The sequence below is a fragment of the Fusarium flagelliforme genome, assembly GCF_020744385.1.
Source record: "Fusarium flagelliforme strain FIESC 12 MPI-CAGE-AA-0113 chromosome Unknown B0J16scaffold_2, whole genome shotgun sequence".
In the NCBI taxonomy this organism is placed as follows: Eukaryota; Fungi; Ascomycota; class Sordariomycetes; order Hypocreales; family Nectriaceae; genus Fusarium; species Fusarium flagelliforme.
Window position 1 is genome coordinate 1058921 of NW_025763504.1, and position 25522 is coordinate 1084442.

General features: G+C 49.4%; 8 protein-coding genes and 2 non-coding genes across 10 annotated transcripts; 9 read left to right on the forward strand and 1 right to left on the reverse strand.

The window, feature by feature from the left end:
* The first annotated feature begins 71 nt into the window (after positions 1–71).
* Positions 72–2731, forward strand: B0J16DRAFT_368362 (transcription initiation factor TFIID subunit 12). Its single transcript, XM_046130213.1, has 2 exons — positions 72–2155; positions 2208–2731. Exons 1-2 carry the CDS (start codon positions 302–304, stop codon positions 2460–2462), a joined length of 2109 nt encoding a protein of 702 aa, XP_045985993.1. The 5' UTR covers positions 72–301; the 3' UTR covers positions 2463–2731.
* A 422-nt stretch (positions 2732–3153) lies between these two features.
* Positions 3154–5786, forward strand: B0J16DRAFT_299368 (proteasome regulatory subunit C-terminal-domain-containing protein). Its single transcript, XM_046124534.1, has 3 exons — positions 3154–3792; positions 3861–5182; positions 5238–5786. The coding sequence occupies exons 1-3, from the start codon at positions 3531–3533 to the stop codon at positions 5379–5381; spliced, it is 1728 nt and encodes a 575-aa protein (XP_045985994.1). The 5' UTR covers positions 3154–3530; the 3' UTR covers positions 5382–5786.
* Positions 5787–5946: 160 nt separating this feature from the next.
* On the forward strand, positions 5947–6048 carry B0J16DRAFT_t53. Its single transcript has one exon. It is a non-coding gene; the product is annotated as a tRNA-Trp (tRNA).
* A 139-nt stretch (positions 6049–6187) lies between these two features.
* Positions 6188–6287, forward strand: B0J16DRAFT_t54. The gene has a single exon. It is a non-coding gene; the product is annotated as a tRNA-Trp (tRNA).
* An 872-nt stretch (positions 6288–7159) lies between these two features.
* B0J16DRAFT_332291 (uncharacterized protein) lies at positions 7160–9680 on the forward strand. The gene has a single exon (XM_046126696.1). It carries the CDS (start codon positions 7292–7294, stop codon positions 9335–9337), a length of 2046 nt encoding a protein of 681 aa, XP_045985995.1. The 5' UTR covers positions 7160–7291; the 3' UTR covers positions 9338–9680.
* A 10-nt stretch (positions 9681–9690) lies between these two features.
* Positions 9691–12447, forward strand: B0J16DRAFT_332293 (acyl-CoA N-acyltransferase). Its single transcript, XM_046126697.1, has 2 exons — positions 9691–11190; positions 11244–12447. The coding sequence occupies exons 1-2, from the start codon at positions 10051–10053 to the stop codon at positions 12033–12035; spliced, it is 1932 nt and encodes a 643-aa protein (XP_045985996.1). The 5' UTR covers positions 9691–10050; the 3' UTR covers positions 12036–12447.
* Positions 12448–13687: 1240 nt separating this feature from the next.
* Positions 13688–14162, forward strand: B0J16DRAFT_332298 (uncharacterized protein). Its single transcript, XM_046126698.1, has one exon. The coding sequence runs from the start codon at positions 13800–13802 to the stop codon at positions 14046–14048; it is 249 nt and encodes an 82-aa protein (XP_045985997.1). The 5' UTR covers positions 13688–13799; the 3' UTR covers positions 14049–14162.
* A 737-nt stretch (positions 14163–14899) lies between these two features.
* Positions 14900–15515, forward strand: B0J16DRAFT_315780 (ATP synthase protein 9 mitochondrial precursor; the record flags this gene model as incomplete). The annotated part of the gene is made up of 3 exons (XM_046125269.1): positions 14900–15011; positions 15125–15447; positions 15510–15515. 3 exons carry the CDS (start codon positions 14900–14902, stop codon positions 15513–15515), a joined length of 441 nt encoding a protein of 146 aa, XP_045985998.1.
* A 3213-nt stretch (positions 15516–18728) lies between these two features.
* On the reverse strand, positions 18729–21708 carry B0J16DRAFT_299377 (ribonuclease H-like domain-containing protein). Its single transcript, XM_046124535.1, has 4 exons — positions 21271–21708; positions 21026–21216; positions 20617–20950; positions 18729–20570 (listed from the first exon to the last, which is right to left on the reverse strand). The coding sequence occupies exons 1-4, from the start codon at positions 21631–21633 to the stop codon at positions 19032–19034; spliced, it is 2427 nt and encodes an 808-aa protein (XP_045985999.1). The 5' UTR covers positions 21634–21708; the 3' UTR covers positions 18729–19031.
* A 1873-nt stretch (positions 21709–23581) lies between these two features.
* Positions 23582–25519, forward strand: B0J16DRAFT_53959 (glycosyl transferase). Its single transcript, XM_046134025.1, has 2 exons — positions 23582–24080; positions 24135–25519. Exons 1-2 carry the CDS (start codon positions 23771–23773, stop codon positions 25427–25429), a joined length of 1605 nt encoding a protein of 534 aa, XP_045986000.1. The 5' UTR covers positions 23582–23770; the 3' UTR covers positions 25430–25519.
* Positions 25520–25522: the final 3 nt, after the last annotated feature.

Here is a 25522-nt window from a genome sequence, read left to right on the forward strand (position 1 = left end):
ACAAGACATCCAAATATTGAACCGATGTTTTTCCGAGTAGTGGTACTGACTTCATTAACGCGTCTGTCCGTGGAGTGTCAGTTATTCACGAATCGCGGCTCAAGCTCGACACCAGGTTCGACATTAAAATTGTTGTCTTAATATTGAAACAAATTGTTTCTCGTTTTCTTACACTTGAAAGAAAGACTTCGACTTTTCTTGGTATTTTGTACAGATCGTGTTCCTGTATTGTCCTGCCCATCCTGTCTATCGCATCTATTCCGACCTCGAAGCCGAACACCATTTGTCTCCCATAGCCATCATGAATCCTCAGATGGGGCAGCAAGGCCAGCAGGGCCAGGGCCAACAGCAAGGTGCAGCTGGAGCAGCTCAACAGCGACCGCCGCCGATGTATCAGCCCAACCAAATAAGAAGTCTGCCGACCTTGAGTGAGGATGAGAAGTCCAAGTATGAGGCAGGCTTGCAAGGACTGTGGAACAAGGCGAACAATTCCCCTCAGAACAGCCAAGAGCATATTGCCGCGCGTCAAAAGATTATAGAGTTTTCCAAAATGCTTATTACAAAGATCCAACAAAGACGCACCCAGATGCAAAACCAAAATGCGCAAAACCAACAGGCTCGTCCACAATTGCAACAGAACCAATCCGGACAAACGACAGCTCAGGCTCAACCGCAACAACAAACGGCCGGAGCTGTAGCTGGTAATCAAGCAGCTGGTGCCGCCGCTCAGCAGAATCGAATTCCCGAGCACATTCTCCAGCACGTGGCTAAGATTAACTTCCGAGCCCCCGCGCAAGTAGCCGAAAAGTCAGGTGCCGATGCGAATAAATGGGTAGAAGAGATCAAACAGCGCTACACGAGAGCACTTATGACGATGGATAATAGCAAGTCGAAGGTTGCCCAAATCGATAAACTCATCGCGGACAGAAATGCAGCTGGAACGCCCTTCAAGGAAGACGAGATGAGGCAACTTCAGATTAGGAAAGACCAACAACTGAAGGCGCATTCCGATGCTCACAAGTGGGTTGACAGCGTGCGCAAGCAGCAAGGTAACCTGCAAGGCACTGGCCAAGCACAGGCACAAGCGGCGCAAAACGCGGCGAGGGTTTCTCAGCAAGGAAATCAGCAACCTGCTGCAGGTCAACAGACTGCAACGCAACAACAGCCACAGAGTCAAGCGCAGCAGCAGCAACCGCAACAAGCGTCCCAGCAGCAGCAGTCGCAACAACAACAGCAATCTCAACCGCAACAGTCGCAACCACAGGCCCCTCAAACTCAGCCTCAAACATCTCAAGTTCAAAACAACACCCAGAATAACGCTCCACCTGTAAACGCCGCTGTCGAAGTTGCCAAACAACAGTTAGCCGCCGTGAGCCGAGCCTCCCCTGTTAACGGAACGCCAGGAGCGGCACCAACGCAAGTGCGCCCGGCACAAGGAACTCCCCAACCCGGACAGCAACAACTGCCACAGGCACCAGTCCAGGTCAAACAAGAGCCTGGCACTGCCCCTATTAACCCCGCGATGTCACAAACAGCCGTGCAAGCACAGACTGGAACACCAACCCAGCAGAATGCTCCGCGAATCCCAACGCCGCAACAGGCTGCTGCCGCAGCGGCTCCAACGACAGCGCAAGGTCCTCAGGGTCCTCAGCGAGCTCTCAGTCACTCTGCTGCTATTGAGATGGCTAACAAAACTCTCAACACTCCTGGAAGTGCGCAGGTGCCTGGGCGCCCTGCCCAAGCTGGAACACCAACACCAGGCAGCGCTGTGAATCAAGGCGTTATGGGGCCTAATGTTCCTCAGCAACCTACTCCACAAGGCCACCCTCACGCACATCCCCCGCAGCCTCAACAGACCCCAATGCAATCCAAGATGCCCATCCCCAAGGTGCTTCCTGAAAAGGCCACTGCTGTGCCCCAAGGTGTTTCTGTCGGAGGCGGAGTCAACGCCGGTCGCCCTACAATGTCTCAAGGAAGCGGAACGCTCGGCGGTGTTATGAACCAACCTGCGATGGCTAGGATCCCAGCGTATAACCACGAAGCTGAGGGAGATCACGTTTTGAGCAAGAAGAAACTAGATGAGCTTGTCCGCCAAGTGTGTGGAGGACCAGCCGAAGGGCAGGACGGAAACCTACTCACCCCTGAAGTGGAAGAGGTAAGCACCATCACTTCCTGGAATTCAGATAAAACGGCTAACTTGATTTCAGAACGTTTTGAACATGGCAGACTCGTTTGTTGACAGCGTTTTACATGCGGCTTGTCGAAACTCAAAGGAGCGCGGGTCTAAGGTGCTCGAGATCCGCGATATTCAACTTGTGCTGGAGCGAACCTACAACATCCGTGTGCCCGGCTACTCATCTGACGAACTCCGCACCGTCCGAAAGATTATGCCATCCACTGCTTGGATAGCGAAGATGAGTGCAGTCCAGGCTGCCAAGGTTATGCCCGGTAAGGGCGAGTAAATCCTTTTGCAAAGTGGAAGAGATGTGGTCGACAAGGGAAACCCAGACAAGCAAGAAGAAAATGAAAAGCAATGCAGGGTATTTTGTATTTCTCAAGAGGCGTTGGGTGTATACCCGGGACAAACTGGCGTAATAGGAATTTCTAACCCGGTATGAAGGATGCTTTTTTTAATTAGAAGCTGTACCAGAATGCATAGGAGAGAAAGAAAGCAGCGTCTGAAATAGTTGGTATTAACTAAGGGACCAATAAATGAAAACCTGTCGACTTTACACTCTACTTGTGACAGTGGCTGCATATATGTTGTAATGTAAAACGACTGTACGCCTTGAAGTAACGATGCTGACACTCGTTATTTGTTCATTACTGAATTTATTTTCATACATCAGCTTTGATGAAGTTGTAAAGTTAATTATATACTGGATATTAGAGATATAAACTTGGTTCTTAGTCAAATCATGACTTTCAGATTGTAATGTTCTTATCATGTAGCTGATGAGTCTTGCGCATTCTGTATAAACTTGCATAAATATCACGTCGAACTTTGTGCAAAACACCAGCTGCAGGCAACATCGAGACGTCACTGCTCGTGCCCCACAAGATGCCAGCTTATTAAGGTAACGCCCTAGTTCCGAGTACTTTGGTGGTACCTGCCTGTGCAGCGAGATCACCGCCTGAACCAGGTATCTTTACTGCCAATTCAGTCTCTTTCCGTTGTCGCCTCAGTTGTCCACTGGCCAGTTACTCAAGCCCCGGTCCCCATTTGGTGAGCTAGCACCAAGCAGCGAGCAGCAGCATCACCTTGAACCTCTCCCAATCTCATTACCAAACTCACCACGACGATCATTGTCTTGACCTTTTCGACGGTCTCCCTCCTCGACACCGATCTCGTACCCGCACCCTCAGTATCTCGTTTACTGCTATCGCCAACTTCCTCCAACTTCAATTACGCAAACGCTGCGACAAGTTGAGGCGCGCGCACGACTCGGTCTTCTCCCACTATCGTCATCTGCAGCTCCTGCTCCGACAGTTTCAGCCTCACTTCTTCGCATCATACATAGATATTCACCATGCCGCCCAGCAAGGCACCAAACAATAACGGCAAGAAGCCTGCCGGTAACAACAACGTTCAGAAAAACAAGGACGTTGAGATGACAGACAGCACAAAGCCCAAGGGCAAGAAGCCTGCCAAGGACGGCGACGAAGAGATGACTGTTGTCGTTCCTCCTTCCAAGTCGAAAAAGTCTGACAAGGCTGATGCTGAAGGCGATGTGTCAATGGAGGAGGAAGAGGAGGAGGTCAAGGTTGACCCTGTTGTGCAGACTATCGCAGGTGAGTAGCAAGCTCGTAGGAGCTCAACAAGGTCTTCCAGAACAAGCACTAACATTGTATCTTAACAGATATTAAGAGCAACTTTGCTTTGATAGACCGCGCCGTGGCCCTCTTCGACGCCAGATTCTCCCTCCGCGCCCTGCGATCTATCTCTATTATCCGCAAGCGTTTGACACCCGACATCATTGCCCAGGTCATCTCTGAGGCTTTCCCTGCTACCGCCAACTCGAGTGCTATTGTCAAGCCACTGCTGGCTGCCATTGAGCGCGAGGATGTTACTCTTGGCCGACAGAGTTCAGAGATGGAAGTCGACGAGGCCAAGACATCTGGCAAGAACGGTTCCAAGAAGGAGGCTAAGGACCTCATTCCTGAGATCGATATCTTCCTCGGTATCCTCGTCCAAGTGTACCTGTTCGACTCAAAGCAGTTCCAGCGTGGAGCCGACTTCTCTAAGTACCTTTCAGACAGAGTCCAGTCTCTCAACCGCCGCACACTCGACTCTTTGTCTGCCAAGGTTTACTTCTACTACTCTGTCTTCTGCGAGCAGATCGCCCCTCTGCCTCCTTCTCCTCAGTCTCCCGTTGTCGCCATTCGACCTACTCTCCTCGCCGCCCTTCGCACCGCCGTGCTACGAAAGGATGTCGACACACAAGCCTCCGTCATCGTCCTTTTGCTGCGAAACTATCTCTCTACTTCGCACATTAACCAGGCCGATCTCCTCGTCTCGCACACCCAATTCCCCGAGAACGCTGTCAACAACCAGGTAGCGCGATTCCTTTACTACCTTGGTCGTATCCGCGCCATCCAGCTCCGCTACACTGAGGCCCACGAGCATCTCACTGCTGCCACCCGCAAGGCTCCTTCCAGTAGCTGTGCCCTCGGCTTTGCCCAGACAGCTACCAAGCTGCTTTATGTTGTGGAGCTATTGATGGGTGATATTCCTGATCGAGCTATGTTCCGCCAGCCAACTATGGAGACTGCTCTTCAGCCTTACTTCCTGTTGGTTAAGTCGGTCAGAGTTGGTAACCTTGAGGACTTCGAGACAGCGATCGCTGATCATGCCGATACCTTCCGACGAGACGGTACCTACAGCCTCATCCTGCGCCTACGACAAAACGTTATCAAGACAGGTATCCGCATGATGTCTCTATCTTACTCTCGCATTTCCCTCCGCGATATCTGCATCCGTCTTCAGCTCGGTAGTGAGGAGTCGGCGGAGTACATTGTTGCCAAGGCCATTCGTGATGGTGTGATCGAGGCTACTCTGGACCGTGAGAGGGGTTTCATGAAGAGCAAGGAGGTTGGTGATGTGTATGCTACCCGTGAGCCGGGCGAGGCGTTCCACGACCGAATTCGGGCTTGTCTAGCACTCCACGATGAGAGTGTCAAGGTTTGTTCTCCCAGACTCTATCACGACTGAATGAAGCTAATTACTTTCCCTTTAGGCCATGCGATTCCCCATGAACCAACATCGTCTGGAGCTGAAGAACGCCCAGGAGGCTCGGGAGCGCGAGCGTGAGATGGCGAAGGAAATCCAGGAGGGAGATTTGGACGAGGATGACCTCGGCGGAGACTTCGATGGTATCTAAGTTGGTAGAGCTTGTACATGATCTGCCCTTGATAAAGCATGGAGTTTCTCTTTGCCGACAGCGTCAGCCTTACTTAGCTGTAATTTCTACTTATGACCCGCTTGGCGCTTAGAGTGATGGTGGTTGTCTGCTGGAATTTGGTGATAGAAGGAGGGAAGGTTTTGGGAGGTATGGAGGTTTGACCATGACCTTCATGTATGTATTAAATGCTTGGTACAGAGGGGTTGAATTTTAGATTATGAATTCGGTTTCTCTATGTTTACATTGAGCTTGTTGTCAGTGATTTCTTCTTGGTTCTGCTGCATGATGGATATAGGCTTTATAGATTTGCATACTACCTACGGAGGATGTATCTTAGCCTGGTGGACTGTAGCAACATAAAGCCAACTAAGATATAGGTTTAATATTTTCCTATGTATTATCTGCGTGATATGTTACTACATGGTCTACGGTACACTGTTTTCCATGAATGCATGTTGGAACTTGTCGGATAGTTACGAGTTGAGCTGAGTCATTTGCTGGGCCAGGTATATCTGATCCATTAGTGAGTCTTTTAACAACAAGTGGGGAGCTGGCGCAACGGTAGCGCGTCAGATTCCAGTGCACTGCTTACCCAGCAGTTGTAGGAGATTCCTGAAGGCTATCGGTTCAAATCCGGTGTTCCTCACATCACAAGTCGTCTGTTCAAGACGCCATTTCTTTTTGTCCTTTGTCCAACAACCAACAAACATTTTTTTCACAGTAAGGATTCTTCGAAATCGTATCCATTTGAGGCCAGTTTACAACTGCTTTATACATCAAAACTTGGGGAGCTGGCGCAACGGTAGCGCGTCAGATTCCAGTGAGCTGTCCAACAGCTTCTTTGGGGATTCCTGAAGGTTATCGGTTCAAATCCGGTGTTCCTCATGTTGTTTCTTTTTTGCTGTTCTTGACTGTTTTGTTTGTTTGTCGATGATGCTCTCGATCCTTCTTTTTGCTGTTGGTTCCATTTCATGTGGTAATGGCATAAATCTTTATTCATAGTTGCGCTGTTCAAGTGTAGATGGGTAGACCCAGACAAAGCTGTGAAGACTTAGACGAGGATGAGGATGGAGTCTTGGTGTTGCGAATCTTCTTACCCTGAAGCTCAGGACATAATTTCGAAATCGAAACGTAAGTGTCTACAAACTTGAGATTTGAATAACATAAAAAAAAAGCATGGAGTCCCTTTTTATTGGCTTGATTGATATGTGTATATTGTGTTCTTTGAGTTGTGGTTGCTGCTGTTGTACTAGTTTATGTAACGATGGAGTCGTCGCCAATTTACCATAACAACCATAGTACCACCTGCAGCCGCCAAAACACCAAGAGTATATACGGTAATGCAAAAGAAGTATCTGTCTATCTAGGCAGACATATGGATATATCGTTCATTATTACAGAAATGTCGATCTCACGCCCTTATATCGACAAGTGTGGGTCTTCCATGTCGTTGCCTACACCAAGTCATAGCTGAGCCACGATCTTTATCTTGAACATCCGCTTGAATCTCACCGATATCAAGACCGATCCCCTGACACACAGCCACAGATTTGGACCTCTGGTATGAGAAGACAGTATATTCCCTGCAAGAGGCCAATCGAAGCCGATAGAAAGCTTGGGTAGCATGGATCAAAGCTCAAGGTTGACTCATTGGGTGGGAACAAGAATTGGCATCAAAGTCCTAGACGCCCTGTGCTTGACATGACTTTAACAGGACCCTTGCAGTAGACACACGGTATCCACGTGTAAGGCTGAACGGTGTTGACTTTCGGTATACCAGCCTGCATTTGCAACTAGCTATATATATGTACATTACCACTGGTATAAGCCATGGTCACTAAGCTACCAAGTTCAACATCGTCACCAGAATACAAATCCACGAATCCAACATGTCTACCGCTACTGAGCTACGACCTATTGAACCGCCCTCATTTTCGATCCCACCTCAACACGCAATAGCATTACCCTCGCCAGCCAAACAATCCGATACGGTAGACATGGACGAGGCAATCCACCTTGCTCGCCTCTGCCGAAAGAGCCTCGTTGATCTGGATCAGCACTTACCCGGCTTCAATCCCTCTCATCCATTTACTGTAGATGAGATCATTGCACTGCCACTGGACAAGTATCGCATTGACGATGCTCTCCATGACCTTCCTCGCCGCAAGTCTGCTCGTCACAACCTGGCTGTAGCTATGGCCCCGATGCTCTACCCTGTGCACGAGGGTTCGTTGACAGCCATCATCCGCTATGATGCTGATCGTGTACGACTTCGCGCCTGGGCCGCCCTGCAGCGACGATACGACATCCTGCGGGCCACTATTCGCAACGGTCATACCACCCTGGGCTTGTCCAGCGGTGCTGCTCCTGGCGTGCAAGCGCCTGTTTGGGCCTCTCGTATTCTGTCCCAGGGTGTTTGGGACCCTGCCAAGCGTCCTATTTCCCTTGACGGTGTACAGGCTATCCCTATGCCAGTCGAGATCGCTCACGAGGCCGATCTGGCACCGTTTTTGAACCATCTCGAGAGCGGTGGCACCTTTGAGTTGGATGGCCATGAGAAGGGCTTCGAGCTCGATGGAGGACGAGGTGAGCCTTACTATGGTGTCAAAGGCGCCGAGTTTCGCAAAGGCGTTGTCTATGAAGATGGTCGTATGGATCTTTGCAAAATGGTTGTTGGCCCTGACCACATTGGGAAGCTGATGGACTCGCTCAGACCTAATGAGTTTGTCAGACATTTCCTCCTGGGCAATAACATCATCGGCCCTGTTGGTGCTCATGAGATCGCCAACTTCATCACCGACCTCCCTGACCGGATGGACACTTGGTACCTCGCCGGAAACTGCATCAACGGACCCGGCTTCAAGATTTTAGTCGACGCCATGGTCAAATCCGAGGCCATCACCAATCTCTGGTTTAAGCGTAACCCACTTGGCGCAGACGCTTCGGAGGATGTGTATCGTCTCATCACCGGCGTCAAGAATTTGCGAACCCTCGACCTTGATCAGACCCAACTGGGCGATCGAGGAGTTGCAGACCTGTTCAACCGCTTGGCTGACCATAAGATGCCCGAGGGTGCCAAACTTCCTCTTAAGCACATCTACCTCAATGGCAGTGGAATCTCGACCGAAGGCGCCAAGGCCATTGGCAAGTTCCTTCTGTCGCCGCACTGCGGCTTAACGTCCATTTATGCATCATCGAACCCTCTTGGCGATGATGGCGCAGATGCCCTAGCTCAAGCATTGCCCAAGGCACCGTATCTGGCTCGATTGCTCTTACAGTCGATTGGAGTCAGCACCAAAGGTGCCATTGCGCTCTGCAAGGCTGCTACTGGTCATCCCACACTTGAAGTGTTTGATCTTGGACAGGCTTATGCCACTGAGGATCTCGGACAGGCCTACAATTATATCGAGGATGAAGCTGTACCGGCCATTCAGCAACTGATTCAGACCAAGGGCCCTCTGGCCTACATCAACCTTGGACATATGCCCATGACACCCCCGGCACTCAAGGTCATATCCGAAGCAGTCCTCAAAAGCTCAACTCTCGTCTGCTTTACGGCCTATTCGGTTCTACCAGACCCAACTTTGAAACCGGCAACCTTCAAGCCCACAGTCGACACACGATTCACCAACCCCGCTGAGCAGACCAAGCCTCAGATCGAGCTCAACAAGGCCGTGCAGGAACACCTTAATGCCAATGTCAAGGCCCGATACGGCGAGGATGTGTCGTACAACCGGTTCATGGAGGAAGAGCGACGATGGCTCGTCAGTGACAAGACTGATGTGCGCAAAATCGACAGTGTGTACCGAAACCGCGATGCTGGCCTTGCTCGTCGCCGACTCTTGACACTTATCAAGAACTGGGAGGAGGGTGATGAGACCTTAGAGCGAGTTATGGGTGCTCATGCACCGAGCTGCTCGTTGAAGCGTCACTGATTGGAGTTGCGAGGAGTACAAGAGCGAGAGCCTTTACTCAAATAACCTGGATCGAATAAGTCGAATAGCAGAGAATAGTAGTCAGTCCTTTCCGTCAATGTGATTTATATACAGTACTGTAGTGGTAGCAATTCAAATTGAGAATAAATTGCTATACCGAAACCAGCTCTGAGTTTGTGAGGTTATTTTTCTGAATCAATGATTGACTTTGTAAGCGATTTATAGAGGGATCCTCAACACCAAGTCTGTAAGCTGTTGGCTGGTTGCGGCTGCTTCAGAAGATGAGACAAGACAAGATGAAACAATGGAAAGACAGACCCGCACGTGATGGCGTCGATTGTTCACTGACTGCACCTGCACCTGCCGCATACCGTCCGTCCGTCCCCGCGTCGCGTTTTATGCCCGCAGCCCAGTCCAGTCACAGTCTATGCCTCAACCATATCATGTGTTCCTGCCTACCTATCTATACTTAGAACTATCTATCTAATTGATTGACTCTATTCGCTCTTTCAACAACTCATATACGAAATATTCAAAATAATAATACGAGCCTTTTCTGTTCTGCCACAAATCAATTCTCTTCCACCACTGTAACTTGACATTCGATCTAAACTGAGACCACATCCCAAAACGTCCTGGCGCATCCTTCCCTACTGGTACTGACTTAATTGCTGCTCAACCACGTTCTTGTTCGAGTCGAGGGTCGCACAGCGATGCCTCAAAAGCGCAAGCGAGGAGACCAAGACCCCGCTGAATCCCAATCTCAATCCGCCTCTGTTTCTGCCTCCGCACCCAAACCGACCTCTTCCGAGCCTCAAGCTAAACCCACCGTCGCGCGTAGGGCGACGCGTCAAACCCCGGTTCTACCGCCTGCATCACCAGCACAACCTCAACCTCAACAACGTACCGAAACTGCTGTTCCGCCGCCTGTAATACCGCAGTTGTTATCAAGTTCTCCAAAAACAGCCTCCCCTGAACAGAAGCGCAATCGTACTTCAGCAGCTCGTCCTCAGCCGTCTCAGGCGCAATCCAGTACTACCGCTCCAAACAAGGCGCAAACACAATCACAAACATCTCCTCCTGTACTGCGATGGGCTCCGCTTGAACAACCAGGCCCAGCAATAAGGGCACCTTCGCCTCCCCATTCATCAACAATGACGGCCGTTCCACCACCACGACCTACTGCTGCGGGTGGGCGTCCGCTTTCAGATCTGGTAGCGCCTGAAATTACATATCACGTCCCTCATTCGCATAGCAACTCGTTGCAACGACCTTCAGCTCTTGTCCGACCTCATGGCCCTACAGCGCAACCACCGCGTATGCTCGAACGACCGCCGCCACCTACAGTTACACCAGTCCACCCTCCGAAACCCCCTGTGGCCCCTTCAGTACGCCCGCCTCTCCGAACCGACCGCAATATCGACAAAGTCGTTTTGGGTAATATGTGTTTCAGCACGTGGTACCCTAGCTGTTACGGCAAGGAAGTGCTGGGTGAGTCATCGCATCATCTAGCCAAGACTGGCAGCAAGGAGGCGGGTGCCAAGGGCCAGGCCACAGGGGGTACATCACCACCTGCGGTCGATCGCCTTTATGTCTGCCCCAGCTGCTTCAAATACTCCAAAGAACTGATGCCCTGGTGTCAACATATGCATGTATGCGAGCGGAAAACCCAGATACCAGGACGCAAAGTCTACGTTCACCCGCAAGGGCGCAGGAAGATTCTTGTACCGTACGAAAATAAAGCTTCTGGACCTAAGAGACGCAAAGGAGAGGGAAATGTCCGATATGTAGAAGAGCTGGTACAGGATGAAGGAGAATGGAGCATCTGGGAGGTGGATGGAGAGAGAGACGGAGTGAGTTCATATGCTGTGACCCAAAAAGCCTTGATGCTAACACATCCCCTCAGCTGTTTTGCCAGAACCTATCACTCTTTGCAAAGCTGTTCCTCGATAACAAATCTGTCTTCTTCGACGTCACAGGCTTCAACTACTTCTTACTTGTCTATACCCCTCCGACCCGGTCGACAGACCCCGAACCCCCATTGCCTCGAATCACTGGGTTCTTCTCCAAAGAGAAGATGTCGTGGGACAGCAACAACCTTGCGTGTATTCTCATATTCCCACCGTGGCAACGCAAAGGTCTCGGTGCTTTGCTAATGGGAGCTTCGTACGAGATCTCACGAAGAGAGGGGATCTTGGGCGGACCGGAAAAGCCAATTTCGGATCTTGGCAGGAAAGGCTACAAGCGCTATTGGGCTGGCGAAATCGCAAGATGGCTGTTGAGTATTGACTTGGAAGCCAGGAATCCTGATGAAGAAGTCCTTGTGGACCTCAACGATTGCAGTAAAGCGACGTGGATTCTTCCTGAAGATTGTTTGCCAGTACTGCGAGATATGGGTGTTGTCGAAGAGGCGGGCTTAGGCCCCAGTAAGCCTGAGGAGAAGCCCGTCCACGATGATGCGGAGGAAGGCAAACATGAGGAGACGAAAACTTCACCTGCTGCTGATGGAGTTAATAAAGGTGTGGTCACAGTAGTGAAGACAGTACCACGAGTGCGTATAGACAAGCAAGCAGTCCGTCGGTATGTGGCAGAGAACCGGATCAGCCTAGAGCATATGTGCGATCCTGCTGGGTTCGAAGAAGGCTACGCGATCAAGGCACCTGCAGCGTTGGAAGATGAAGAGGAGGAGGAAGAGTAATGGCGGTGCCAGAATTGGCGATATATGGTGTAAGCATAGACAGTTTAGACGCTTCGGCAACAGTGATACCCCCTTGTTTAGTCAATTGGCTTTCCTCTCGGAATCAATCATGATGTTCCAGAGCTGTGATGCTGTACAACCCAAGCCATTGAGTTGTCAAATGTTGAGACGCTTGTACCATACGGAGGTACATACAACTGTATGATGCTGTAGACGACCCCTGTAAGACTCTATCATGCAATTGAGTCCTGGCTCGTCCCGGAGCGGTGTCATGATGGATTTCGGTGGTGGCATGTTTCCTTTACAGACCGACCCGAGAGTTCTCCGTTGCTATTTTCAGCGCACAAACGGTGGGAAGGATATCGGTATTGATATCCATAAGATCGAGAGTGACCCGTTATGCATATTGGAGTGTTTTGTAAGAGCCAATGGCTCTATAATATAGTCAATCTGACTTAATTCATTCCCATTGCTTCTTTCGATACGTCTTTGCAGCATCAGGCAGTACGCCATAAGCTTTCCCAAAAAGGTAAAGAGCTTGGACCAAGCTTTCAACTTTTGCACAGGGTCTGTCCATCCCGATTTTGCCCTTGTTCGAAGGCGTCAACTTTGGCACGCCCCCCTTGGACCGAAAATTTTTCGCCGATTTGGCTTCTGTCTTGCAGTCAAGAAGTTGACGATGGTACAGTAGACTCGGCAGCTTTTTGTATGTATAGGCCCTGGTCGGCCCCAGACTACGCCACGACCACTGTCTACTGCGGTCTTGCAGGTATTATGGAGATTGAGATTTGAGATGAGATCCAATGTGAAATATGGGGATGCTCCTCTGAATCTGGTTTCAAGATCCTATCTTAGCTGGCTGAAGATAAACGTACTATGTAGTATGCACTGTATCTCAGACAAGGCTGTGAGCCTCCAATCAGGCTATGCACAGTGTCATCTCATATGCTTACGCACCTCAACAATTGATATTTGACATGTTCGTGAGTTTAGAATGGCTTGACAACTCATAACTGTTCTACTGAGTTCTCTTTCTGACGAGGAACAAACAGGGCTGAAGCAAATCCAGAACACAGTACTGTCAGAATCACGGCGTTCTCGTAATGAAGTTAATCGACACAAAGAGAAAGTTTAGAATGAATTTCGAGGCCTCAATTGGCATGGCTGCGTCACACCCGACCTCTGTGATGGCTCCTGTATGAAGCTGGCTGCAGCCATCCGTTGTAGTGGAAGCCATTCGCGCACTGTACTATCATCAAACCAAACTTTCAATGGCAGTTCAATTGAGTGGGAAAATTTTTCCAGTTACAATCCAAGGATAACGAGCACCAGACCCACTATCAATTGCCAGCTTTTTTACATCAAACTGCCATTCTGCTTGAGGATTGTTGATTGTATTCTGGTATGCTGCAGCTTCTTGATGCAAAAACGTTTAGATATTTGAGTCAAAACATTGTTTGACTTCATTCCGAACTGATGCCAGGATCGCGTCATAAAGCCGTGATAGAAAGAGTACCAGAGCTTCGCCATGAATGCTACTCTGAAGCTCATCAAGCTTCACGCCGCAATGTTGTACTGATAATCTCAAACCTCGCACTGTATTATGAAGTATTCGTCTCAGATCTTGACTGGAGGATGAACAATCTCAATTCATCTCATCTGCGTGTTTCCGGGGATCTTACTTTCTTTCTTTCAGTGCATTGAAGCGCCTCTTCTGATCCACCCACGTGGAAAATCCCTCGATTGATTCGTTCGAGGTATTTTATGAAGCCACTGAATGGTCTTGACTCAGTACTGTGTGCATTCTGGCTCAGAAGGGTGTGTTCTTCACCTAAAACTTGTAGAGCTGCCACTCTGTTCATCTGTGTTAGCCAATCAAACCCCGATTTCGGCAACCTTCTATCAGGTACAAACCGGACAACCCGCCCTGATATAAACTTCTGTTGTCATTTAGCGTTGGCTAGACATGCGTGGTACCTCGAATTGACAGCGATGAACTTTTTGGTGACCTGAACTACAACAATTGAATGTTGTTCAATTCGTTCAACAATATGTTCATCTGGCTGATATAACTCATTGAAACCTGTTGTTTTACTGTCTCGGAAATCCGGTAGGCCCGTCGTTGTCCGCTGCCCGCAAAACACTCATAGACCTGGGGCGCCTTAGTCCAATTTGGTAAGGGTCTTCGTTGTTCCGGCTTTGTCCCTCCTTCGTACCGAGAATTCTCAAAGTGCGCGTTCCATCACCGGCCCAACCCCCCAGCTGGCGGTCGTCGTTGTGCTTCACCCATGAATCATGGTCCACCGCCAAGCGCGTCCCTCCGACTGTAAAAGCCTCAGGCCTGAAAGTCTTCCCAGGCTTTGTAGAGCAATCACAGTGCAGCATTGCTGAAGTTAACTCCACCCGATTTCCTCCGAGGGCTAAACAGCCCGTGTAGAGCTCGATCCCCTGGCCTAATTCGCACCCGTGATATCATCCCCATTCCCATCGTTTTTCAGCGGTCTTGTGCTGCTCAGCAGCTTTCTTGTTGCCGAAATTTGTAGATATCTCACTCTGCTCTGATTAGTGATTGTGCCACTATTCTCACCTGGGTATCATGTAAAAACGTCTCGTTTGGATTGATCGTTGTTCCTCTTCCTCCCAGGCGTTGCCCCGGCTGACATCCTCACACCCCCTGGTAATATCCACCCGTGTGGGCCCACCTATCCTCACTTTCTTCCCGGCTCCAGACGCTTTCTCTCTTCCCTTTTCCTTTTCCCACTACCGCCCTGTCTCGTGCTGAGCTCCGTATCTCTTTTCTTTAAACCTCCATCAGCCTCTCCCTCTTTCAACCATCAACCATCTCCCCTCACACATCAATCACAATGGCCTCTTCTCGTGTCTTCGCCTCTCGCCTGGCCTCCCAGATGGCCGTCAAGGCCGCTCGCCCTGCTGTCCGCGCCAACGTCGCTGCTGCCAGCAAGCGAACCATCTCTGGTAAGTTTTTGATGCGGCAAAATTTTTCTTGAGCTCAATTGAGCTCGGTGCCGAACCCGACTCGATCGAACCTCGCCCATCACGATGAACAATTCACTCACAATCGATTCAAGGCGTCAGCCCCCTCCAGGCCATGAAGCGTCAGACTCTTCTCCAGGCCACCACCCGCAACGCCTTCCAGGTCCAGCGCCGTGCCTACTCCTCCGAGATCGCCCAGGCCATGGTTGAGGTCTCCAAGAACTTGGGTATGGGTGCCGCCGCCATCGGTCTTACCGGTGCCGGTATTGGTATCGGTCTCGTCTTCGCCGCTCTCCTCAACGGTGTTGCCCGCAACCCTGCCCTCCGTGGTCAGCTCTTCTCTTACGCCATTCTGGGTTTCGCTTTCGTCGAGGCCATCGGTCTTTTCGATCTGATGGTTGCCCTCATGGCCAAGTTCGTAAGTCAAACCGAGATTCCGAGAAGTCCGTGCGATCGAATGTATACTAACCCCTCCTTCAGACTTAAGTTATTACCCGGCCAATTGGGTAGGCTCGTGCCGAATGATCGAGTCAACGAGACGGAGGAGGCTGCTGAGCGCCGTGCATTATGCCGTGTCTTGAAAAACTTGACATGGGTGCACTTGTTGCCAGCTTGCACGATAGAGGGGAGGTTGTCTTGTAATAGACGGGATAGAGACCTGGGATGGACATTGATCATAGACACTTTCCTATGATTAGAGTTGGGGAAATTCTGGCATAATTCCTCCCAGGGATCGACTTGTAAAATAAAAAGCCTCATTCATCCCGCTTCTTCCAATGCATTAGGATATTTCCTTGTTTCATCACTCAATGAATTGTCTTGCATATTAAAATGGTCTCATCTCAGGGTCTTAATTGACGTCCCAATAGACTTTCGAAATGATGACATCGTTTCGAGTAGCTCCTCTTGATGCATGAAAGCTTCCATGAACATGAGGCATTTGCTACGCCTGAGCTCCCGTGGGCCGGTGCCGGGGTTTATCGACATGCTAACCGGTCAGGCTGGCAGACACTCGTCTTGCCAGCTTAGCCGAATTGACCCGGACGTATTCAAGGTCGGTCGCACATGGCGGTCTCCCCTCTGTTACTGGATGCCTGTGTTTCAAGGCACGATGCTGAAGTTTCTTCTGTGATGCAAAACCTCGACCCCACACGGTGCAAAAGTTGCGGCTGTTAGCGTGAGTCGCTAGCTGTAGCGCCCTCACATAAACCAATTGTGAGTCGTGAACGAGTCGTTGAAGTGGATTGAGCGAAGATTCAGTGACCCAGGGGATTGATAGTGGAGCTGCCTTGAGGGTATGTAAAGACTCGCAAATCCACCTGATAATATTGAGTCGAGCTGATCTGGAGTAGTCACAGCTGTCGAGTAGGTGCCAAATCCCAAATCGAAACGCAATGACTTCGAATCCGCGCCGGACCGGGCAATCGATCAGTCTCAAGGTACCACGCCTAGTGGTCTTTAATGACTACCGACAATCATAGTCGATCATGCCCATTATTGTCAGCATCACAATATATCGTGTACCTTGTACGCAATATGACAGCAACCCGAACGAAGCGAACGACTAGCGGACGACGAGATGCTCTGAAAAATGCTGTAGCTCAGAACGAATTGAACTGAATATGAACACTGCAATCTCTTCCAGGGAATATCGTGGCGTGTTCAAGTGAGCATGAATACGTGATGGTGTGGATTTTGCCCTTCGACAGCAACAAACCGTCTTATCAGTATTATAAGCAGAGAGTGTTCGAGCGACTGAAGAAGCGGCATCCTGTGTTAGCAGAGGTGCAGTGTTTATCTCGATCGACAGCGTTCAAGCGAGAAAGAGGACATTCGTGGATCTACCAGGCCAGAATGCGAAGGATATACCAAGGGAACAAAGGCATGGAGCAGCCTTAGACGTGGACAACAGCAGATATACTTCAGGGCCCATCCGGTGTCTTCTCGTTGCTCTTCAGAAGTTTCGCAGAAGTTCCGCAGAAGCAGATAGGAAGACATTGACCTCAATGCCGTGTGCTCAATTCCGTTTCGGATCGGCTAAGCAATGAGAGGTGGCAGGCTCAACTTTGCAAGGAGAAGATGAGCAACTTGGAGATGAAAACTTGAGCACTGGCTCATATTGATGTTGTTCCTTTCATCGAGGATATCGATTCTGGTTCCGTATTAGTATACTATTCCGGGACTGCAATGATCATTGTCGGAACTGGACTATATTCACTTACTCGGTAGATCATCGTGCGTTCGAATAAGGTCCACCCTACTCCACAGTGGTTGAAGCGTTGGCGTCGTTTTGCCTGTGTAAGTCGATTCGAAAGGTGCAACGAAATCGGGATCCGAGACTTTCGTTAGTCAACAGGACGACACCTACAATAGAGGGGAGAAGAGAAACAAAAGAATGAGAAGGCCTCATCTTGGGTTTCATCCCATCTCTTTCCCCTCACTTGAATCACATGACCCGAGACTCTTGCCTGGCAACCCGTCCCTCTCTTCAGGCCATTGTGTCACATCACCGAGGAAACCCAGGATCAAGGCATTGTATATGCAATGCAGGGCGTGGCGGTGCAGCCGGTGACCGTTGAGGGTGGGAGAGACACTCTAAATCCTTGTCTGGCATGCATCGTGTTTTTGGAACGCAAGGCGAGACTTTGATCCAAGTTTGCCGGCTAGGGGAGGATGTAGAGACAGGTAAGGAAAGATATCATAAAAGAAGAAGAAGAATGGGAAGGGAAGAGAGGTGAGATAACAAGCAGGGAAATGGAGTCGTTATTGATCAAGCCAAGTTTTGAGTAATGGCACAGGGACAGAGTAAGATTATCCGAGTCAAAAAGAGAAAATGAGGGGAAGACAACGCCGTGGCTGCCGTGCAAGTGAATGAAGGGGGCAATCAGCCGAATTGAGGCTTCTGCATTTGGTAGGAACGCCTGTTGGATGGCACCTTCCCATTTCCTGCGATTGGTTATACCAGCCATCCACGCCGCGTGCCTTGGATATTTGGGTGGCATCCAAGCCGTCAGCAAAACCCAAATGGCTGCGTAGTGGTTATGATTCGTCAAAGCGCAAGGGGAAAGCGACAATTTGACTTTCCAGGCTACAGTTGCCTGTTTTCTTAACTGCTGGCTCGTGATAGCATCAATTACGTCTTTTGTTATTAAAATGCAATGTTGTCAAAGTATATACTTTTCTCTATCATCACGCGACAACTATAAGCATTATTTATTTGCATCAAGGTCGGTAGTTCTTCAATTCAGAGACCAGGCCATTGAAAGCGGGGAAGGTCAGAAAATCCGGGGTAATTAGGGTACGGGGAGCGCCTGCCTCCCTTCCGTAGTGGAGCTGCATTATCGTATCGTCTCGGTATTGGATGGCTCTCGGGTTTCACAGGGAAGAAGTCTTGACCCCATCATTCGATTCGTATGTCCGGGTGTTTCGATGGCCATCATCTTCTGTTCATTCGTGCATTTAAGTCTTATGCGATAATATCGGAGTATTTACTCTGTTCGATGCCCGATGCACCCTGAAAATCATACCATGATAATTACAGTACTAAGCCTGCTTGACCTGCGACGATGGTTCGGCAATCTAGAGCCTGCCTTGGGTTCATTATCAAGTAAAGCTAGTAGAGACTAGAGGCTGGGCATAATAAATGAAGTGAAGCGAGTTGACTGATTTGACTATAAAGTGGCTTATATTATGACATTTGTGTAATATACCATCTGATCTTTTTGCTATCACCAGCTAAATAGATGTTGATCGTTGTTGATCATGATATTCGATATTCAATCCACATATTCATTCGAGCTATCGTACACTCTATCCGGGTTCTCTCTACATGCCACCAGGTTTACAAATACAAATTAATGTCTACTGCAACAGGAATAATAGTGAAACAAAAGACACGAACATAAGGATATTAACTGCATATCTATCTTGTGCCGTAGTCTAAGCTCGCAAACTCCTGGTTTCGCCATGATTATCCAGTATCCCCACAACACTATCCCATCCTTACTTTTTGAACGTGGCGCTTCGCTCACCTCTAACAGGAGGTGCCTTGCGTGCTCCCTTGATATCCGTGTCTGCAGACTTCGAGTAGGGGTCGAAGAACTTCTTCTTGGGCTTGACATCTGCTTGCCCGTTTGCTTCCTTCTTAGCGTGAAGCACTGATGTAGCCATGCTATAGTCGAAAGGTACTGCATCGAACTTCTTAGCCGTGGCCTTGTCATCCTCCTTCTTCTGCTTCTTCTGAGCTTTGCGGGCCTGCTTGGCCTCCTGCCGTCGGAGTCGTTCCTCCTTGGCCTTCTTCTCTTCTGCCTTGCGCTGCTTACGACGAGCGTTTCTGTTTGCTGCGCGATCAGGCTCATCCTCGATGGAAATAACACCATTGTTGTCTTGCATCTCCTCATCACTATCTGAATCCGCCGATTCAGATTCTTCGTCACTAGAGTCGGATTCTTCCACCGCTTGTGACTTTCGCTTCTGACCTCTCTTCAACGTAAATTCCTCATCTTCCTCTTCAACTTGAGCCCTGTCCGCTGTATTTTCCACATGACTGGGGTGTTCAGGAGCCGCAGCCGGTTCGGTGGTGGTATTGTGTTGGACGTCTCCCTCAATAGTGCCTTGTTGAACAAACTTCTGCCAAGGGAAGGGAATAAGGTCGTCATCAGTTTCATGACGGGGCGTGGAAACATCCCATTTAGTGCTGATTGGAATGTCTCCAAATAACTGCGACCTGGTCAGCCTACTGACCGTGACCTCTCCATCAAGGTCTGGCAACTTTGTAGTCGTTCTGGCTGCGGTAGGGAGGCGATTCCTCATAATACCTTCCGGCGCCATCGAAGTGAAGAAGTGGAGCAGGCTCTGGCCACCCTTGGCCTTTGTCTCCTTGATCTGTTCCCAGATCTCGTTGAAGCGTGGCCTGGCCAACGAGGCATTGAGAGGCAACAAGCTATGAAGGGCCTTTGCGTCCGGCGGGTTGATCCGGGCAATTTCTGTTATGTCCCTGGTGCTGAGAACAAAGTTGGTGCCCTCATCCTCCTTCCTGGCCATGTCGTCCCTCCACCTCCACAAGGCTCTGAAGACGGCAAACTGCTCACTGTCGAAAGACAAATGAGAGTTCTTAAGAACGTACGAGTACCATCCGCGAGAACCTTCACCAGTTGCTTCATCGTAACCGGGGTATTCGAAGCGGGACAGAGACTGCTCCCTCGATTTCTCTAGAGCCCGACCGATGAGGTCTTTATTGGGATCATTTTTGTCTGAGGCTGCAACAAGTTCATTCCGCATTCGGTCGTAAATGTAGAGCAGATAGTGGGTATCAGACCGAGCATAGTACAGCATCTCCTCGGGCAGCGGTCGTATTCTCCAATCTGCCAACTGATATTGCTTGTCCGCATCAAAGTTGACAAACTTGGAAAGTAGATACGCAAGGCTTTTTGCCGGGTAATGCAATTGGTCACAAGCGAAAAACGTATCAAAGAGACCGTTCACGTAAAGCCCCAAATCTCGCTGCAGCCATACCATGTCCATATACGCACCGTGAAAGACCTGTCGTTATTAGTAAGATCCATGGTGTTAAGCTCAAACTACATACCTTGACGATCTTAGGATCGGTAAACACTTCGTTGAGAACTTCGAGCTTGTGGCGCCAGGGCTGCAGAGTATCCACGATCCAGTCTTTTTCTCGTGTGCTGACTTGCATTAAAGACACAAGTCCGACATAGGTTCTGTGATCGTGATGTTCCAAGTCTACCGCAATCTCCTTCGCCTTCTTGAGCTCTTCCAGCATCTCCAGAACGCCCTCATATGTATCGACAAAAATTGCTTTGGTCGATTCGATAGGCTTGTACATGATGGGCTCGGCTTCTTTGAGAACTCGTTTCGGGTATGTCATGCGTACAATCTCGTGCTCGTAAGGGTGCTGATATCTGTAGATAGGCAGTCAGTAATTGGTTATTGCCCAGTGTCACAAGGATATGCGACTAGGGGTATAGGGGACGTACTGCGGCACGCCGTTTTCGTTAGGCACAACCTTGAGGCTTTCTTCCAGAGAAATCGTGGCATTAGGCTTGGAGGTAAGCATTGGCTTCCAAGGTGGAGGTTCAAAGTTGTCGGGCTTTCGCTCAAAGTGAAGCTGAGGTTTGGAAATGTTGGCGTTTCGGATGACCTTGTTCGTTGACTTGGGTTTCTTGTTCTGTGGACAGAAAGTATTAGTTAAAGAAGTCTGGTAGGAGTAAAGTTGGCATACAGGTTCCGAAGCAGGGGGCTCCTTTCTCTTGATAAGTCCCGTATATTCATCCAACGCTGTATCGGCTTTCTCAAGGGTAGAATCGACTACATCGACCACAGCCTTCCAGTTCAGCTCGATATCTTCCACATCCTCAAGCTTGGGCGCCTTGACGCCGCATGCTTTACCAGCCGACTGGAGTAGACGTGTAGACAGTTCGAGAATTCGTGAGGTTCGATCTTCGAGTTGTTGGCCGACGCTAGGATTGACTGTGCGCTGAAAGCTCAAGTCCTCGGCCGCAATCCGGTTCACCGTCTTGATTGTCGAGATAAGTGATTTCTGGACACTTTCCTGGAGCGATTTGAAATCCTGGGACTGCTCCATGGTTGCGACAAAAGAATGCGCGTTGCGCGTGCAGTTGATAATTATGCGTAGTGGTCGCGATGCAGTATTGATTCTAGAAAAATTACAGGCTCTGCTTTGTTGCGCTTATCGATAAGATTAGATGATGTGGGTCAGCCTTAGTATGGAGGCAGAGAAATTCGCTGGACTTGAAAAGGGCATCTATGATTAGTCCTCTGATCTTGGGTCTAGCTTCATGAGAGCATTTCTTTTTAGATACTAAGAAGCAATTGCATTTCCATCGTGACTGCTATGGCTAGAATAAAAGCAACCTCCCTCAAGTGATAGAAATTGGGCATTCACATCAGGAAATCATTGTACGAGTGAGAAATGGAAGGTACAGTCACAAGTACTTAATCTTTTATAATAAATTCAATTCAAAAGATGCATCGAACTGATTTGGTCACGGCTTCCGGGCCGACGGGTATGCACTTCTCATCTATTTGAGACTGGTAGCAGGGAGCATTGCAGCCCAGTCAAGTTACTGGTATAAATTAGGTAGAGCTGAGGATGAATGTGACTCCGAAGTCCTCTCGCCAGTTTCATCATTCTCGGACTTTCCTTTTTGCTCTTTTGCAGATAGCAGATACTCAGGACGTTCTGGTCCGGCCAACAAACCTGAGCAAGACACAAACATGGTCGTGCCCTTGTTGTCAATTGGCTGATTGGCTTTTGCGTGATATCAAAGTCCACTTGGGAAAGTCTAGTACAAGTTGGGCTTTGCAACATAGAAAACAGAAGAAGAGAAGGTTGTCCTGCATGCGTCACTATTGGATCAGATGTTTGAGATCAAGCTTTGAATCACGCATGTGGAGACTAGCTCTTTCTTGACCGGTTTTTGTTAGTTGCCAGTCATTTTAGGCTCTGTACCTTATTAAAAATAGGCAGACCGCAAAAATCAATGCCCGTGAGGCCCCGTTGTAGTGGCCGATGAATCGATCCCGTCTCCGGAAACACCTCCGGACTGTCCTCCGGAATAAATCTTGGGAGCTGCAAGATAGTCCCAGCACCAATAGTTGGACGCATAGAAGTGGAGAGAAATTGTTCGCATCTGGATCTTTCTGACTGCTACTGCCGATGAATGTGCAGCACCTCGTGGCCGGGTGACAGGCGTCTGGTGTTTGCATAATGTGGTGTCGTTCTTCTGGTGATAATGGCCCGGGCCGTATAAATGCCTCCCCCTCCACTCGCCAGGTTGAAGAAAAAGGCCCGGATCTCGATGTTCAGCGAATAGACGTCAACCGGGAAACGGGAGGTATCGGCTTGCGGGATAATGCTGTCGTGAGTTGAGGCAAAAGAAATCACGAGAGAAGACCATTGTGCTCGTTATTAAGAGATCAAATCAGATCAGATCAGGTGCATATAGGCAGTATAACTATCACTGAAAGAGGCTCTAAATATCAGGTTGGGTGCTTAGCGTAGTGTATTTTTGTCTATATCGCCCTGAAACCATCAACGGCTTTTGAGAACAAGGTGCATGTGAATATTGTTACACCTTGTTTGGTAAGGTACGACTGGTTGCGGGCACCTAAAATGTCAAAAAATGCCCCTCACTTGCCGTTTTTTCTTATCCCCTCAGACCCATCCTTGTCCTTGTATGTACTTGCCTGTTTCTTTCTGTCCAGCTTCTGTCTCGTTCCGTCCATTACCTTTTATAAGACCTCACCGGTCTCTCCCTTTCCACATTGTTCCTTCTTTTTCTCAGAACTGCCATATTCCTTGTGTCTTATCATCAGATAAATCTGACTGATAGACATCAATCAATCTTGATTCTTCAAATACTCGACCGTCTCCGCTTACCACGCTCTTCTCCAATTAATCGACTGACCTTACGCGCGATAGCGTCATCGTTCCGCTGCTCAACAACCCAAAGCTCCTTACACTAAATTCAAAACCCCACTGTCTACTGGGGATCTACGCCTCTCGGCTTTGCGCCAGCTGCCAGGTCAATTCCCTGCCCCTCCACAGACCATCGCATCGAATCGACCATCGACAAAGAGCCGCGACGACACCGATCACACCGAAGTCGAGCCTTTTCTTTCTCTCTCTCATTTTCTCTTTCTTGACATCTTCATCTTCAGAGCTTCATCTTTGAATCCCTTCTTCCAGTGCAGCCAAAATGCCAGAGACCGTTGGAGAGAACGGCAACGCCGCCCCAGGCCGCCTGTTACTACTTTCTAACCGCTTGCCTATTACCATTAAGCGATCTGAAGATGGCAGCTATTCATTTTCCATGTCTTCTGGTGGTCTTGTCACTGGACTTAGCGGTCTCAGCAAGACCACTAGCTTCCAGTGGTACGGATGGCCTGGTCTTGAGGTCCCCGACAACGAAGTCGAGGGCATGAAGCAACGACTAAAGGACGAGTACGGCGCGCACCCTGTTTTTATCGACGACGAACTTGCCGACAGACACTACAATGGTTTCTCAAGTAAGTGGTGCTTTTCTGACCCCTAGCCATGCGTCTCTAACAGAATATCTTCAGACTCGATCCTCTGGCCTCTTTTCCATTACCACCCTGGTGAGATCACATTCGACGAGTCCGCCTGGGCCGCATATCAAGAAGTCAACCGCCTCTTCGCCAAGACCGTTATCAAAGATGTTCAGGACGGTGACCTTATTTGGGTCCACGACTACCATCTGATGCTGCTCCCTCAAATGCTTCGTGAGGAGATTGGCAACTCAAAGAAGAACGTCAAGATTGGTTTCTTCCTTCACACACCATTCCCCAGCAGTGAGATCTACCGAATTCTGCCTGTACGAGAGGCGCTTCTTACTGGTCTCCTCGACTGTGATCTTATCGGTTTCCACACATACGACTACGCTCGCCACTTCCTTAGCAGTTGCTCTCGCATTCTCGAGTGTCCTACGACCCCCAACGGCGTTGACTGGAATGGTCGCTTTGTGACAGTCGGTGCTTTCCCTATCGGAATCGACCCTGAGAACTTCGTCGAAGGACTGAAGAAGCCCAAGGTGCAGGAACGCATTGCTGCTCTCAGCCGCAAGTTCGAGGGCGTCAAGCTCGTTGTTGGTGTTGATCGCTTGGATTATATCAAGGGCGTTCCTCAGAAGTTGCACGCTCTTGAGGTGTTCCTCACTGAGCACCCAGAATGGATCGGCAAGATTGTTCTGGTTCAGGTCGCCGTGCCTTCGCGACAAGATGTCGAAGAGTATCAGAATCTTCGTGCTGTTGTCAACGAGCTGGTTGGTCGCATCAACGGAAAGTTCGGTACCATCGAGTTTATGCCCATCCATTTCCTCCACCAGTCCGTCAACTTCGATGAGCTCACTGCTCTGTACGCCGTTTCTGATGTCTGCCTGGTTTCATCTACTCGTGACGGTATGAACCTTGTTTCTTACGAGTACATCGCAACACAACAAAAGAACCACGGTGTTATGATTCTTAGTGAATTCACTGGTGCTGCTCAATCTCTCAATGGCAGTCTTATCGTCAACCCCTGGAACACAGAGGAGCTTGCCAATGCCCTTCACGACGCCGTCACGATGAGCCCCGAGCAACGAGAGGCCAACTATAAGAAGCTCGAGCGTTATGTCTTCAAGTACACAAGCGCTTGGTGGGGTGCCAGCTTCGTTGCTGAGATGACCCGTCTTAGTGCTGAGGGTTCTCAGCCCAAGACTCTGCGCAACGTTTCTGGTGCAGTGATCGGATTGGAGCAAAAAGCACAAGAGCTCGTTGCCGGACTCGAGAAGAAGGCGGATGAACTATTGTCGGGCAACGGGAACAAGGAGAACGAGACGAGCGAGGAGCCTTCTCAATAAAAAGTTGTTATTAGCAATGGGGCATGGGTATGAAAGGACGAGTTCACGAGTTTGGGTTCAAGCGGTCATGATTTGGCATCTCTTTTAAGTGTT